General features: G+C 38.6%; 1 protein-coding gene across 1 annotated transcript in view; it reads left to right on the top strand.

Annotated features, from left to right (window-relative positions):
- Window positions 1–17,263, top strand: part of LOC122082561 (protoheme IX farnesyltransferase, mitochondrial) — a 22,433-nt gene extending 5,170 nt beyond the window's left edge. The window contains exons 5-7 of the mRNA XM_042650210.1: window positions 10,694–10,819; window positions 11,295–11,398; window positions 16,536–17,263. Coding sequence (XP_042506144.1) covers window positions 10,694–10,819; window positions 11,295–11,398; window positions 16,536–16,927 — 622 coding nt within the window. The 3' untranslated portion in view covers window positions 16,928–17,263. The remainder of the gene's footprint in view (window positions 1–10,693; window positions 10,820–11,294; window positions 11,399–16,535) is intronic.
- The last annotated feature ends 330 nt before the right edge of the window (window positions 17,264–17,593 follow it).

Below are 17,593 nucleotides of genomic sequence, written 5' to 3'. Positions count from 1 at the left end.
AATAATGTAACGATTGAAAATAAAAATCCTAAATTAAGAAAAAAAGGATAGTCAGAAGAGGGAATGAGAGGGGGGAGAGAAGACTACTGAAGGAGCCTACTTACTTGAATCAATGCTTGAACTTGAAAAAAAAATTACTCCACGGCTCGTGATCTTGTCACCTAGATCTAAGCCTAGAACTATAACTTAAAAAATTACAACTCAATTGCATATATCATAAACATAAAAGGGCTGAATAAAAATAAAAGAGTGCTTGCATTAATTGAAATAAAAAAAAACTATTACAAAAGTGATTGAAGAAAAGATAAAAAAGAACTAAAACTAAAGAGAGAGCAACTAAAAAAACTAGAAGAAGAATGAATTGTTTCTCCTCCTCTTACATGAGTTGTATTTATAGGGAATGGGGAGGTAGGATAACAAATTTCTCTTTCCTAAAAGGGAGAAACCCACAATTGATTGTGAGATCTTTTGAGTCCAAAAGTGCTAAGATGGAGGAGAGAGAAGAGAGAAATAAATTTGGAGAAATTTTCTATAATTTTTTTGCTTATTTTCTTTCCTTTTTTTTTCTAATTTATTTTTCTTCTTTTTCTCTCTCCTAGGGACGATTTTCTTCTTGCTTTGTGTGATTTGGACAATCTTTGGTGATGATGTGGAGGAGAGAGAATATTTGAACAATCTTTATTTCTCCCTTTTTTTTCTCTTTCCTTTTTTTTTCTTCTCTTCTTGCTTCCACGATTTTCCTTGCTTCTAATTTGATGTGGAAATCCCCTCCATGCCCTTAGTGCTTTAAGTGAATGAAAAGCAGGAAATCTTCAACAAATTCTCTAAAAAAAACAACCATGAGATTCGAACTTGAGACCTCTTGGTGAGCAAGGGAATTTTGTACACCATAGCTCACCAACTACACTAGGTAGTTGTTGTTACCAAAAACAAATCTTCAATCACTTAAAGATGTGGTCCATCGATCCTTGTTGGCATTTAAAATATTCCTTGTACCTCTGGGACAACTGCAAATGGGCTGGTTCTGCATCTCGGTTCAGTTCTAATCCATTATTCTTTTTCTGACCCGAAAAGAATAATCATTTGTACGGGTGACCAAACGAATGTGTACTTTTAATTGAACACGTCCATCTTGCTCAGAATTTTGTCCTCTTCGTAACCATGAAAAGAAATAGGACCTCTTTACGTGTAAAATTGAAGATATAGCATCTGATAGTCCTTAAGGCCTTGAAAATATAAAACCTGCAAAAAGAGAGTAAAACCCAAGGTAGCTCTATTCTAAATATGTAAAATGCATGTTTTACTACCCTAGATTTCACACATAAATGTGCTCATCACTAGCCTACCATAGCCTAGTTTTGTTTAGTCTTTTAATTCTGTCTTAAGTTAGTTTCTTTTGTGTTTAGTCGTTTTTGGTTCAGTTCAGTTGAACCAAGATATTTGTTATTGTTTTGAGTCTTCAATTACAGTACTATATTAAGTAGTATCAGAGCTATGATGGAAAGCTTAAGAACTCTAGACACATCTGATCCTATGAGTAGGGTATTGGAGATGTTTCTGCAGATAACTACTGAACAGTGAAGTTTGAATGAAAATCAGAGAAGTATGAAGGAGTGGTTGTTAGAAATGGAGAACAAAAACCCTAAACCCATGCAAGGTAGTTGATTCGGATCCGGATTCGAAGGACTGAAATCGGATCGCCTAGGGCCCACTTAGACACTCAATAAAACAAAGACAATAGCCAATGACAAGTTGTATTGTAAATAAAGCTTCACTAAATGCAGTTGGGCGATGGAAGGGATCTCTTTGATTTGAGATTTTTTTATTTACTTTCCTTTATTGGTTAAATATTAGATTAGCAGTCTTTTATTTAGATTTGATTTTTATTTTAGTTGTTATGTAGGTTTAGTTTCCATTTTTAATTAGCTTCCAATGTTATGTCATTATTTTCTTTAAATAGCCTTGTAATGGAGAAGAACTCAGTTTTAGATTTGAAGAATTGAAGTTTGAAATTGAATATTCTTGCTTGGCTGAGCCATGGCTGCCGATCCTCTTTTCCTCCCTCTCTGAGATTCACTTTCTTCTCCCTTCTTTTCTTCTTCTTCCTTATTTTTTCATGCTGTGATTTTCCCCTTCTAGAGAACTCTGTTCTGAACTAACCCAACGGCCTTCAGTTGGATCAAAACCCTCTTGAAATCCATCTGTTAACTCTGAAACTTTGGACGAAGCATCTACTAATTTGGGCGATCAGAAGCCCTGTGGTTTTGGTGGCTGATATCCTTCTCAGTGAAGAGATTAACCTGTCATCCATGGTGGAACCAGTTATTGTCGCTGATTCCTTGTTTCAAAAATCTGCACTTTAGATCTGCCTGATCTCTTGAACTGCAATATTTTGGGTCGACTGAGCAGGCTTTGGCAACCCCAGATCTTGAGACTAAGAGCTGTTGAAAGAGGCTCCAAGGACTGAAATCGGATCGCTTAGGGCCTATTTAGACACTCAATAAAACAAAGACAATAGCCAATGACAAGTTGTATTGAAATAAAGCTTCACTAAATGGCAGAATTGTAAATAAATGGAACTTTAGAAGGGAGTGGCAGACTTATAATTAAAAAGGGATCTTAAAGGGTAAATGGAGGTACAAATAAATGATGGGATATGGAGGGAATTAGGAATTATTGTGAAGGGATAAATTAGGAAGCAAACTAAGGCAAAGGTTGGATGTAAAAAGGGGAAAAAGTAGGGGTAGTTTGGAAACACAAAGGACAAGAGAATAAAAGACAGAAAATTACCTCTTGGAAACAAGAAGCCACGATTATGATATTAGGGGTTGTCTTCAACCTCTAGACAGCCAAGGGGTCTCGTTGAAAACGAGCTTCATCCCTTAGAGCCTCTTTCAACAGCTCTTAATCTCCAGATTTGGAGTTGCCAAAGCCTGCTGAGTCAACTCAGAACATTGCAGCTCAAGAGATCAGGTAGATCTAAAGTGCAGATTTCTGAAACAAGGAATCAGCGACAGTAACTGGTTCCACCATGGATGACAGGTTGATATCTTCATTGAGAAGGATTTCAGCCACCAAAACCACAGGGCTTCTGATCGCCCAGATTAGGAGATGCTTTGTCCAAAGTTTCAGAGTTAACAGATGGATTTCAAGAGGGTTTTGATCCAACTGAAGGCCGTTGGGTTAGTTCAGAACAGAGTTCTCCAGAAGGGGAAAATCACAGCATGAAAAAATAAGGAAGAAGAAGAAAAGAAGGGAGAAGAAAGTGAATCTCAGAGAGGGAGGAAAGAGGATCGGCAGCCATGGTTCAGCCAAGCAAGAATATTCAATTTCAAACTTCAATTCTTCAAATTGAAAACTGAGTTCTTCTCCATTACAAGGCTATTTAAAGAAAATAATGACATGACATTGGACGCTAATTAAAAATGGAAACTAAACCTAAATAACAACTAAAATAAAAATCAAATCTAAACAAAAGATTGCTAATCTAATCTCTAACCAATAAAGGAAAGTAAATAAAAAAATCCCAAATCAAAGAGATCCCCCTTCCATTGCCCAGTTGCATCAGTAGTAATGCACCGCTTGAAGGTGAGACGAGACATCCGGCACACTCTACAGCAAATAACCACAATCAGAGGCTCATAGATAGATGTCTTAATTTACAACATGAGAGGAATTACTTAAATTGTGGTTATTGGTGCACCTTATTGACGTCTTGACGACAACTAGAAGGTTAAGCTCGAACTTAGGATTACAGTGGAAGACATTATCCATTATCCACAGATATTTTATGACTGGTTCAAACACTTTGAAACAAGAAAGATGAAGTTGGCATGAAGTAAGTTAGTTGGTGCAACAAGTGAGTGGTGGAGGGCCTATGACTATGAGAGGAACCTTGAGAACCATGGGAGAGCAACCACTACCTGGGAGGAGAATAAAGAAGAGCTGAGAAGTTATTACTACAAACATTCAGGGCTCGACTACAGGATCAGCTGAATTCTCTTCGTCAAGGAACTTATCAGTGGCTTAATGCATGGAAAAATTGATTCTCTTTCTTCTCATATGGGCACTGAAGAGGACGACATCTGTTGATCTCGATTCAGATTGGGATTGAGTCTTGCAACAAGGCAATTGGTTTCACAGATGTTTTTAGTTTCAAGGATTGTTTTGAGAAAGCTATACGTGTAGAAGAGTTGGTGACATCCTTTAGAAGAAGATTTGGATTCAAGCTGGGGAGAACCAAAAATTTTTTCGAGCACCTAGACCCATGACTATGGGTCCTGCACGTGCGATAGTCCCTGCAAGTTTTGACAATAAAGGGAAGGCACTGATGACTAGCAACACCAAGATACAATGTTATCACTAAAAGGGGTTTGGGAACTTTGCAAAAGCTTGTCCACAATGTAGAAAGTGAATGCAGTTGTTAACATGGAGGAAGGTACTGATGATCTTGATTCCATATCCACTTAAGGTCAAGACGTTATTGGGTATGACAATGAAGAAGCCGATGCAAGTGAGGAAGAATCGTATGGCATTCATGTGGTTAGCTGCATCTTAGTGGCTGAAACCAAGGGAGAGGATTGGCAACTTCACTGCATCATCAAAAGTTGTATGTGTTCTGGAAATCATTCTATACAGGTGATTGTTGACAGTGGCAGTTGTGTAAGTGTTACTTCGAAGGATTTTGTGGAGAGTGCTACCAACTGAAAAAATCCCCAACCATACAAAGTCTCTCTTCTGGATGGCAACACATTGGAAGTAAACCAGTGTTGTTCGGCACCTTTGAAGCTACATCGCTATGAGGAGGATATGTGATGCAATGTGATACCTATGAAGCTTATAGACATCTTCCTTGGAAGACCATGGATGTATGATAATGATGTGATGGTGGGGGGTAAAAAGAATCAGTGTGTATTCTAGTTTAATTGGCAGCATACTGTCTTCCACGCTACAATATCCTTTTTGAATTCTACAAATGCAAGGCTTTGAGAACTAAGCAAAAGGGTGTTGATGCTGACAATAAGATGTTAGTCAACCACAAGAGTTCATTAATTCAAAGTCAGGATTTGGAATGATTTTGGCTCATGTTACTAGGGAAGTAACTCCTCTACTAGAGTTTAAGCATTCTAAGCCTATATTTTATTCATCCCCAAAAACAAAAAAGAACTAATTTCCGACTTCTCAGACTTAGTACTGAGGAGCTACCAGAATCCAAATGATTTCCCCCTTATGCGTGACATTCAATACGCCATGATTTGGTACATGGATCAGTGTTACCAAACGTACCAGCTTACCATCTCAACCTTACAGAGCATGCAAAGTTAAAGCATCAAGTTGATGATTTATTATGAAAGTTGTACCAGCATTTCTTACTCTGAAGGACAGCTCGTGGCATATGTGTGTGGAAACAGAGCATCAATAAAATTTCCATCAAGTACAGGCATGGTTTAAAGTATCTCCGATACCGATACGATACCCTCCGATACGTATCTTAAGTTTAGCCGACCGATACGACACACCGATACGATACATGAAATTTTTAAAATCATTTCGTATCGATATATATATCCTACGATACATATCGATATGCACCAATACACTATCGATACGTACTGATACTCTATGAAAAATATAAAATCGAGGTGAAATATACGTTTTTGTATGTATGGGTAAGTATCAGTGAGTATTTGTATGTATCGATCGGATACGTATCTATGAGTATCAGTACGTATCGGTATGTATCGATTAGTACGTATCGGTGAGTATCGGTATGTACCGATACAGTGCGCTACGGTCATATAATGGCCAAGATGGCTATTTTTTAGAAAGCACAATTTTTTGAGGGGTTTTTGTTCCAAAGTTGCTGCCAACCATATTTCTCTCTAACTAAAGTGGAAATTAAAGTTGGGAATAAGGATTTTACATTTATGGGACAACTACAAACCTTGAATTCTTAGTGCGATACCCTCAATTTAGTGTTTATGCATAATACATGTTATCAATAGCTTTTTTTAATAATTTTTTTATGCAAAAGTGTTTAAAAAGGTGTTTCATATCCATTTATGTGCGTATCTTTAGCGTATATCCGACACGGTACGATACCCTCTAATACGTATCTTAATTTTGGTCGACCGATACGGCGACCGATACCGATACTTTAATCCTTGAGTACAGGTTCCCTATTCCACGGATTGATGATATGTTAGATATGCTGTCTAGAGTTGAGGTCTTCTCAAAATTTGACCTTAGGAGCGGTTATCACCAGATTCGTGTTCGGCAAAGAGACGATTGGAAGACTGTCTTGAGACCAAGGATGGACAGTTCGAGTGAAAGTCATGCCTTTTGGTTTGAAGAATTCACCTAACACTTTCATGAGGATTATGACACAGGTACTTTGTCCCTTTATTGGTCGTTTTTTGATTGCGTACTTTTACGATACTTTGATATACAACAAGCGTCCAAAAGACCATATTGATCAATTAAAACAAGTCTTGAGAATGCTCCACAATGAGAAGTTCTACATCAATCTTTATCCTAAGGTTATATCCTTGGGTTCATTGTCTCCTGAAAGGGAATAGAAGCTGGCCTAGACAAAGTCAAAAACATTCTTGATTAGCCAACACCCGACCATCATTAGGTCTATAGTTTCCATGGCTTAGCATCATTCTACAGAAGGTTCATTCCCAATTTCAGCACAGTCATGGCACTATTCACTTAGTGGTTTGAAGCAGAAGAAAGGCAAGTTTGAATGGATAGCACCAACGAATAAGTATTTCTTTTTATCAAGAAGATGACAGAGACACCCGTATTATGCCCACTAGATTTTGATCGAGTATTCGAAGTTACTACAGATGCTTCACACATTGGTTTAGGAGACGTATTGATGCAGGGTGGATATCATATCACTTTTTTTCACGAGAAGCTTAATGAGGCCAAACATCCCTATTCAACCTATAATCCGAACCTCTATGCCATGGTCCAAGTGTTACATAATTGGAGGCATCATCTTATCGTAAAGAGTTCATCCTTTTCATTAATCATGAGGCGCTCAAGCGCCTTCACTCTCAGAAGTCAATTAGCTACCGGCATGCCAAGTGGGTGGCCTACTCACAAGAGTTCACATTTGAATTGAAGTATAAGGTTGGAAAGGAGAACACTGTTGCTGATGCACTTAGTCAAAATGTGTTAACACTTGACACCTTTTCAGCGCATGCAGTTAGCATCGATCAGGTATGAGGTGAGTACACATCTAACAAGAATTCCACCCAGCTTTGTAGGAGTTACTGCAGTGTGGACAACATCCGAAATATTTAGTTCTTGATAGGTATTTGTTCTTGGGATCTCAACTATGTATTCCAAACTCATCCCTACATCATCACATTATTCGGGAGCTCCATGGGGGGAGGTCTATGAGGACATTTTGGGAAGGACAAGACTCTTATTTAGGTCATAGATTGTTATTATTGGCTGCACATATCGAAGGATGTCGATCATGTGATCAAAAGATGACTAGTATGCCAAGTTGCTAAAGGAACAAAGCAAAATACATTTTTATACCTATTCCTCACGCACCCTGGTTGGACATAAGCATGGATTTTTTGCTTGGACTATCTCCTACTCGTGAGCAATATGATTTCATTATGGTGGTAGTTGATCATTTTTCAAAGATAGTCCTTTTTTTGCCAAGTTGCAAGACTTTTTATGCCTCTCACATTGCAAAGCTATACTTCAAAGAAGCATTGTCTCTAATCATGACGTCAAGTTTATGAGCTACTTTTGGAAAACATTGTTGCTGAAAAGTAACACCAAACTGCAGTTTTCAACCAGATTTCATCCACAAACTGACAGATAGACAAAGGTAGTAAACAGAAGCTTGGGAAATTTGTTGAGGTGTCTTGTTCGAAATTATGAGAAGATATGGCCAGCCGTCCTTGACATTGCTGAGTTTGCATATTATAGTTGAGTGAATAGGACAACATGACATACTCCATTTGACGTACCTCTTTGAATTCAGCCTCGAAGACTTATCAATCTTGTTCTACTTCCACCACAAGCTCAAGTCAGCCTTGAGGTTAATGAGTTCTTGCGCCACATTATTGTGGTGCATGCAGACGTTCGACACTGGATCACATTGAGCAACAATGTGTATAAAGCTACATCTGATCGTCATTGATGGTACATGGAGTTCAAACTGGGAGCCATTGTGATGATTCGTGTTAATCCCGAGAGGTTTCAAATTGGTGCAAATATTGAACTCCACTTGAGGAATATGGGTCCCTGAAAGATGCTAAAATGAGTAGGACTAAATGCTTATGTGCTCGAATTGCCTGATGACATGACCGTAAGTAATATTTTTCAACGTGGTTGATCTACATTTTTATGTGGGACATTACTCAGATGGTGATATGGAATAATGCCGAGGCTGCCACAACTAAAGCCACCTGTTGATGATGTAATTGAGTTATTGGATGACACAAGACCACTAGTCGTGGCACTGGTTATCATGCTTTTCTCATCAAATGGAAAGGTCGTCAACGACACGACAACGGATTCATGCAGATGATTTCAAACATCTCGATCTGAATTTGTTTGAACGTTACATGTCATTCACCCATTCGTTAGAGACAAATGCCGGGGAGAGCTGATGCAGATCTGAAGACCTACCACAAGAGATCCAAGAGAGACCAGCCTAGTGTGGCCTAGTTTTGTTTAGTCTTTTAATTCTGTCCTAAGTTGGTTTCATTTGTGTTTAGTTATTTTTTGTTCATTCCAGTCAAACCGGTGGTCTAATTTAAGTCAGATATTTGTTATTGTTTTAAGTCTTTAATTTTTTTGATGTTTCAAAGTTGACATAGGTTAGTTTAATACATTTGAAAAGTACTTTATCTTGTAAGTGGAGTCAGTTATGAATTTCCTTAACCAACTTGAACTCTATCTCGTCATTGGCAATAAAAGAGTACCACGGGAGTCATTCATACCAACATTTTATTTTGAAAAAAGCGAAACTGCTGCTGTTCTCTTCACTGTGTAGAGATCTTCCTTGTGTTTGTTTTATCAAGGATCCTTGTGTGTGATCAAGGCTGGTTGGTGTTTGATCCTCCAACCACTTTGCAGCGAGAGCCCGGGTGGTCTTCCTTATTCTTAATTTTATTCCTCCTCCTCCTCCTCCTCCATTAATCAAGTTAAGTATTCTTCTTGTTTTCTGCAGTTCATATTCTGATCTGGGATTTCATATGCAATGCCTTTTTTCACTCGAAATTTAACTGAGGGAATCTGGCCATCAGATCATCCTAAAATTTTTGAAGGTTGTTCTTCATCCTCAAGGAGATCTTCGACCAGAGGTTCTTACTGATCAGACCTGCTGATCTATTCATATTTGAGAATTCCTATTCTGCCATTTATCTCCTTTACTGAAGTTCTACTCATCTAAATTATTGACTCGATTTGATTATTCCATTGGATTATCATTGCTGAAATTTCCGTCATGCCATCAGTTTTGATTGGTCATTATACTGATCCTAATTATTAGTCTAATTTGTTTTGGCTGAAATTCCCTTCTTCTAGTATCACTAGGATTGAATCATTAAGTCAGATCCAACCATTAGATCAATTTGATATTTTGAGCAAGTTTTTTATACCCTGAACACAGAACTTGATCTGAATTTTTAGTTCATCTGAATACTTGATTTTGATTTATTCTATTTCTTCATAGTCTGGACTTTATTATCTGAGAGAAGATTCTTTTTTGTATGGTTTTGAGTCTTCAATTACAGTACTACATCACCCAAACTTATAGTATGGCTACCGAAGACTCAATCTTGGCCCATTAGACTGTTGCCAGCTTCTTGTAGGCCTTCCAAGCTTGTGCCTAGGCTTCCAAAGTTGATCATTTTGATCAATCCATTCCAATTCAACTGCATCATGTGACAGATCCACATCATTTGCACCGGACACCTTGAGACACCGGCCTTCGGAGGATTATTGCTCCTGTAAGATTGCATCTCTAGCCTTCTGAGCTCCCTTGGGGTGAAAAGCCTTACAACAGTGGTCAGTATTATTATTATGTGTCCAAGAATTTGGGTTATCACATGGCCTCTAAAGATTTTCTTGAAGCAGGCTTTGAGTTTTACATGCCACCACATAAATGTGCTCATGGTAGAGGAGCCTACTAGAGGTGTTTCTAGATCAACAAACTCAACAAAGTCAGCCTTTTCCCAACTTAATGGGGTCGGCTTAGAGGTGTTTCTAGATCATACACATTGGAAATATTTTTAGTTGATCTTTCTCTTCTCTTGATAACAATTAATGAATGAAGTTTAAGCTTTTGCCTTTTAGTTTGGGGGTGGTGGTAAATGGAATTTCTTTCTCCCCTCCAACCATTTCATCTTTCAGTGTAGAGCTTCTGTGGATTCTCTTATTTGGATTTGGGTATGCCACAATTTTCCTTGCTTTGTTTTGTTTATAACTTTATATATTTTTTAGATTAAAAGCTGATTATTGTTGTGAAGGGTAAGTGAAGTAACTCTCTCTGAATTTGGATGATATTCATTGCATCTTAAATTTTGGAATATGTTGAGATGGTTTTGATTGATGATTTAATCTTCATAAAATCTGATTTCATATTCCACCTTCCCCCCCCCCCCCTAAAAAAAAAATACTTACATATTTCCACCTTCCTCTGATTTGGTTCTAGGTGGGCAGCAGCTACTGGTGGGGTTTCACTTAACGGGATGATTCTTCCAGCAGCTTTATACTTTTGGCAGTTACCCCATTTTATGGCGCTTGCATATTTGTGCCGGAATGATTATGCTGCTGGAGGGTATGTTTGCTTCTTATAAGTCCTGACTGGTGGATCGATCCTTCAAAGTTGACATGATCGCGTGACCCTAAATGTCTCGTCATTTTCCTTCTTTTCAATGATGAATGTGGAAAATGTAGTGAAGTGGAACAAAAGCAGTAGACAGATTATTAGTATTGTCAAGGCAGGTTTATTGTTGGTGTGATAACATGACCCTAAACATCTGATCAGTATCCATTTTTCTTTATCAATGGATGATAGTGGAAGGGTTGATGAAGAGTATTAGAAAGGGTGGTCGGATGATTAGGATTGTTTAGGCAGCTTGATTTTTGCGTTAGTCTTGTCTTACATGCTGGGTCCTGAACCTGCCGTGATGGTGTAATTTCTTCATGTTTTGGTCCAGGTGGAAGTCAGAGGGGAAACTTGCTCATCCATAATCATTGACTTGATTGATGTAGCTTGCTCTCTTATCCTTCTTTCTTTTTTACATATTCAGGTTTAAAATGATCTCTCTTTTTGATGCTTCTGGTCGGAGAACTGCCTTGGTGGCTTTGAGGAACTCTCTATATTTGCTTCCTTTGGGCTTTATAGCTTATGACTGTAAGTTGTAGTGCTGAACATAAAGCGTTTTCCTTTATGAATTTCTTTTAGTATCTACTTTGTTTCTTTCTTTCAGTATATAGCACTCTAGCTGAACTGTTTTGACCTTCAAGAAGTCTAGAAAGAAATGGTTGGTTCTTATGTAGATTCAGGCAATTAACGTGTATGGGCCTACTCTTGGAAATATGATCTTGTAGATGTCTAGTTGCGTAATTTGGCCAATCATGAGCTTTGGTGTTTCTTATGTTGACAGTCTTGGGTAAATTTATCAGATGAGATGATATACTGTCATTCCTTCTTCCTTCTTCCGTGGATGTGGAATGAAAAATATGTGAACCAAAATTATATATAGACAACACATCAGTGTTTAATGTTCTATCACCATATTGGATGTCAAGATGGCTCTATCTTTAGCTCACTAAGTGCATGTTCAGGGAACTTTTCAGATTCTAGGATCTAGCTTCTGGTAAAAACATGGGTTATCTAATAAACAATCATGCTTTGGAATCTTTAGCACCAGAATTCGGAGAACCCCAAACCAACCCCTGCCTGCGTGGGGTCTAGCTCCTGCTTCTCACACATAATCTGGGTGTGATTAGCTCCCCTAAATATGTGATGCAGATACGGCTGCCCTTTCTTGGTTGGACCAGCATGACCGGCTTTGGAAGCCAAGAGCCAAGAAGAACAGGTCTAGCCTAGGGTTTTGGTCTAACAAGGGTTGGAAATAAAATTAGTAGTTTACTTAGTATTTTATTTCATGCTTTTAGTTTCCAGACTTGAACGTAGGAGTAGGATTTATTTCCTTGCTTTGGTTTCCTTTTTATAGTTGTTTCCTTGTTTAGGCTAGTTTCCATTCCAGTTAAGTTTCTAATTTCATGTTCCTATTTTCCTATATATTGGTTGTAATCGATTGAAGATTTAGAGAGCAATTTGATTATTGAATGAATATGTGAGTGTGATCCTCCTTTTTCCCCATCTCTACTCTGATTTCCCCTCCCTTCCCTAAGGGTTCTCCATCAACTTGGTATCAGAGCCGAAGGATCCTCCTTCGTTCTCTTCCTTTTCCCATTCTCTGTTTTTGGTTCTACCGTGACAGAGAACAGCCAAAAAAAAAAAAAAAAAATCCCAGAACCCCCTGCCCTCTGCCTCCTCTGTCGTTTTTTTTCCCTTCCGACAGCAGCCGCCGCCTCCTCTCTGTGTCCGACAGCAAAGAAAAAAGAAAAAAAGAACCGAGAAGAAAGGGAAGTCGAGAAGAGAGAGAGATAGAAGCTAGAAGAAGAAAGAAGAAGACGAAGAAGAAGAGAGAGAGCGAGGAACATAACTGGTTCGATTTGGGCTTCCCCCTTTCTCCTCTGGTTCCATCTCCAAGAAGGAGAAAACTCCTTGGTCGGTAAAACCCACCCCCACGATTCCCCTTTTGTTCCTTTTTTTTTATTTATCTTTTATTTCCTAAAATACCCCTCCCTTTCTCCTTTATTCCCCTTTTGTCCCATATATTTTTATTTCCAAATCAAACCCCTGTCCCACACGTGACTGACACACCCTTTTGTGGTTTAATTTGAAATTCCAAAAAAAAAAAAAAAATTATTTTACTATTCTGTCCCTGCCCTTTAAGCTTCCAGTTATTTACTATTCTAACATTATTCTTTGAGCGCTATTTTGTTACTCATCACCATGGTAGCCAATAGTGAAGTTGTTCAACAGCTGAATTCCTATAAAGGAGAAACTGATACAAAATTTGATGCTCTAACTAACATGGTCACGTCCCTAAAGACAATGGTGGAATCTATGCAAGTTTCTATTGATCGTTTGGTGGCAGCAGATAAAGGAAAGAGTCCCATTCAGTCTGGGGATTCTTCCAACACCACTCCACAGGATCTGCCAGTAACACCACCACCACCACCTCCACCACCATATGGGACTGGTAGACATGATGATGGAGCAGAAAGAGCAGCAAAACTGGATGTCCTTGATTTTTATGGAGACAATAATCCAGAATTGTACCTTGACTGGATTCACAGTTTAGATACATTCTTCAGATGGTACGGGTTGACTGAGGCTCGAAAGATCCTATTTGCAGAGGCCAAACTGAAAGGCACAGCTCGAGTCTGGTGGATCAAGCAACAACAACAGAACAGAACCGAACCCGAGGCATTGGTATGGTCAATACTTGGGCTGAAATGTATGAAGTCATGAATCGACGATTCTTGCCTTCTGATTACAAGCAACGCATGCATCTCAGATTTGCACAGTTGAAACAAGAGAATTTGACCATTGAGGAGTATGTTGCTAGATTTTATTATTTGGCCACTCGTTCTGACTTTGAGCGGGATGAAGAAGTTTTAGTGGCCCAATTTCGCAATGGTTTGCACCCTCAACTTAGTGCTGCCCTTGCATCTAGTCGCCTACCTACAATGGAAGACGCCGTACAAGTAGCATATCAGGTTGAGGAAAGTCTGAAACGCCCATACAACCGGAGAAATTTTGTAGATACTTTTTCTCGAGGTACTAGTTCCGTTTGGCAACAGTCTCTTACCCAAGAGAGGTCATCTAGCAAGCCACGGGAAAGTGCTATATCTATGGCTTCTTCACGACCTAGTCAGCCGTATTCTCCACCTCGACATGTTTCTAAAATGTCATCTTCACGACATACTCGCCCATACTCACCCCCTCGGCGTGGTTCAGATAAACCTTCTGATTCTTCAAAATTTACAGTTCGATGCTACTCATGCCATGGATTTGGACATATCAGTGCCCAATGTCCCGGCCGTTTGGTTGCTTTTATTGATAAGGATTCTCCTATACCATATATTCCCGAAGAGCAACTTGGTTCTGACACAGTTGATTTAAGAGAAGAGCGTGCAACAGGTGAAGTCAATGACACTCTCAGTGACGATGACCAACATCCTTTTTATGTCATTCGTCATGTGTTGACCACTCAGAAGGCCACTGAAAATGAAGATTGGCACCGCAGTAGTATTTTTCAGACTCGTGTGAAGTGCAATGATCAGTTGCTAACCTTGGTCATTGATGGAGGCAGTTGCACTAATGTTGTCTCTGAAGACGCTGTTCGTAAGCTGGGATTGAATACAGAACCACATCCTAATCCTTACAAGGTTGCTTGGGTGAACAACACTAATCTCAAAATCACAGATAAGTGCTTGGTCACATATTCTATTGGTGGATTTAAGGATACAGTCCAATGTGATGTCCTCCCTCTGAAGGTGTGCCATATCCTTCTTGGTCGACCTTGGTTGTTTGATAAGAAAGTACAGCATTGTGGCTATGCCAATACCTATGCCTTCAAGTATGCCAACAAGACTATGAAGTTTCATCCTGCCAAAGATCTCCCTGAAATTAGGCTCAAGAAGATGGTGGGATCATTCCTCATTCAGCGTATTCCTTCAGACGGTCTCCTCGGTCCTTTCCCTAACTCGACGGAGTCGAGTTCTTTTCAGAGGAGGAGAGTTGATGCAGATACGGCTGCCCTTTCTTGGTTGGACCAGCATGACCGGCTTTGGAAGCCAAGAGCCAAGAAGAACGGGTCCAGCCCAGGGTTTTGGTCCAACAAGGGTTGGAAATAAAATTAGTAGTTTATTTAGTATTTTATTTCATGCTTTTAGTTTCCAGACTTGAACGTAGGAGTAGGATTTATTTCCTTGCTTTGGTTTCCTTTTTATAGTTGTTTCCTAGTTTAGACTAGTTTCCATTCCAGTTAAGTTTCTAATTTCATGTTCCTATTTTCCTATATATTGGTTGTAATCGATTGAAGATTTAGAGAGCAATTTGATTATTGAATGAATGTGTGAGTGTGATCCTCCTTTTTCCCCATCTTTACTCTGATTTCCCCTCCCTTCCCTAAGGGTTCTCCATCAATATGTCTTAAGGCTCAAGTCAGATTCGCTTCATTGGGTTTCAGCCCCCTTGCCCTCTACTAAAAGGAAAACATAAAGAGAGACAGATATAAATAATGATTTGAAATGTGTTTTCCTGCTCTGTTATTTTAGTATCCATTAAGTTTGTTAAGTTGACCAAGAAAATTAGAGCGAAGCAACTGATGCATGGACATAGTAAATTGAATACTATATTAGAAAGAATTGAATTATTACAAATAACAGAAGTTCAAATATACTAATACTAAATTGACAATTAATATTAAAAAAAAAATCCTAAAGGAGATTATGCAAACCGATGCAGGCAGAGGCTACGACATGGATTGAAATATCCTAAAGTCTTGTTTTGTGTAATCAAGACATCGACATGGATACACTTTTTTTTATTTTTATTTTTTAAAAGGGGTTTCTAGGGATTTTATATCAGCTTTGTGCATTTTCTTTCCGTTCCTTTTTTTGTATTTTATTTATGTAAGAAACTGCTGAATATATATGTTATTTGAGTTTTTCCTGTCTTCTTGAGGCTTTCTTATTTTGTAGTAAGGCAAAAACAGGAGATTTGATAAATGATTTGTAACGGTTCCCTTTTGCTCTCACATTTACTGGATCCATTTTTTTTTGTTGTCCACCCTCTTTCCTTTCCGTTAAACATACTGGCAATAAATCATTTCTGCAAATTCTATTTAGGTGGGCTCACATGGCAGGGTACTGGACTTATAATTTTCCCTGATCTGTGCTTTGTTGTATATTGTCAAACTTGAGGTGCCAACTTCCTGCATCATGCTGCAACCGAAGGAAGCAGTCTCGTTGTTTATGTTCACATGCATTTATTGCTCTTTTTTTTTTCCCGAGTAGGTCGGGGTGGGAGAGGAAGGGGGAGGATTGTATTTCTTTTATCTTCTTTTGAAATAAATCCCATAGGTGTTCAATCTTATTAATGTGAAATATTCTTTTTCTCATCCCAACTTCCTAATAAGCAACTGTAGCTGGCATTGGAAAATCTAATCCACCTTTCCCACTCTTGAAACGCTCAAATAATATTTTAGAGTGCATGTTTACATGAACCCTGGATGAGCTGTGAGTCTTTTTCTAGCAGACAAGTTAGTTCTGAGCGTGACCCAATTTATATGATTCTCATCTAAATATTATGATGGTTTGCAAATTATGTCACCATATTTAGTATTGTCAGCAGTTTTGTATATGATTCTTCCTATGTAACCTTTTCAATATTTCTATGTATGCAGGGGGTGTCACTTCTGGATGGTTTTGTCTTGAGTCAACACTTCTTACTCTTACTATGGGTGCTGCAGCATTTTCATTTTACCGAGACCGCACCACAAACAATGCCAGGAGGATGTTCCATGCCAGCCTTCTCTATCTTCCTGTATTTATGTCTGGGATGCTATTTCATCGCATATCTGATGATAAACAGGACCTTGTGGAAACAAATCCTGGTCTGCTTGTCAAACTGACATCATCTGGAACTTGGGAACAAGAGAACAAGAAAATCAACTCCCAGAACAAACCAAGGAGGGAGTCCTCTATCGGGGTCAAACCACGCCCCCCTGTAGCATATGCTTCTGTTGCTCCATTTCCTTTCTTGCCGGCTCCCGTGTGTACTACCCCCTATCCTTGAGCCTAAGCAAAGTAGTTTGTTTCCTTGAGTGTACATATCTCTCTAATAATGGCTGAATTGCCGATTGCCGTAATGTTTCTTGCGGGAGTGTTTGAACTTCTTATTTGAGGCCTTTTTCCTTTTCCCTTCCTGTGATGGGCAGGATTGAGTAATGTTTGATTATGGTGATGGATTTTTTATTTTTTATTTTAAATTTATTTCAGGGACGAGTTTCCCTACAAAAGAGGAGAAAAGTTAACTGTAATATGTTCACTGTTCTTAAATGTTTTTATTGTTCAAACTTCAAACTGTGGCTTTGGTATAACAGCGAGAATGCATGAGAAGATCTTTATTAAAGGGTTATGGATAAATGCTACTTTTTTATTTTTCATGGCCACCTATCATAAACCTCTTTCTTAAGGAGGTTGGCCACTTCAAACTTCAAAGCTGTCCATGGCAATGTGCACATATGTTTTATCTCATTAGTTATCCTCGAAGCTCTGAAGAATTTGTTAGCAGTGTTCTCCAGCCTCTTTTTTCTGATCTTATCAAAGCTTCCATCAGTAACTGAGAGCCCGTTTAGAGCTTTTTTATTTAGGCTGCGTTTGATAGTCATTGGGTTCTAGAATGTCAAACACAGAATTTTCAGTTTTTGTGTCAAAATGTCGTTTTTAAACAAAAAAATGG

Source organism: Macadamia integrifolia, chromosome 6, assembly GCF_013358625.1.
Source record: "Macadamia integrifolia cultivar HAES 741 chromosome 6, SCU_Mint_v3, whole genome shotgun sequence".
Classification (NCBI taxonomy): Eukaryota; Viridiplantae; Streptophyta; class Magnoliopsida; order Proteales; family Proteaceae; genus Macadamia; species Macadamia integrifolia.
This window is presented reverse-complemented; position numbering and strand designations above follow the sequence as displayed.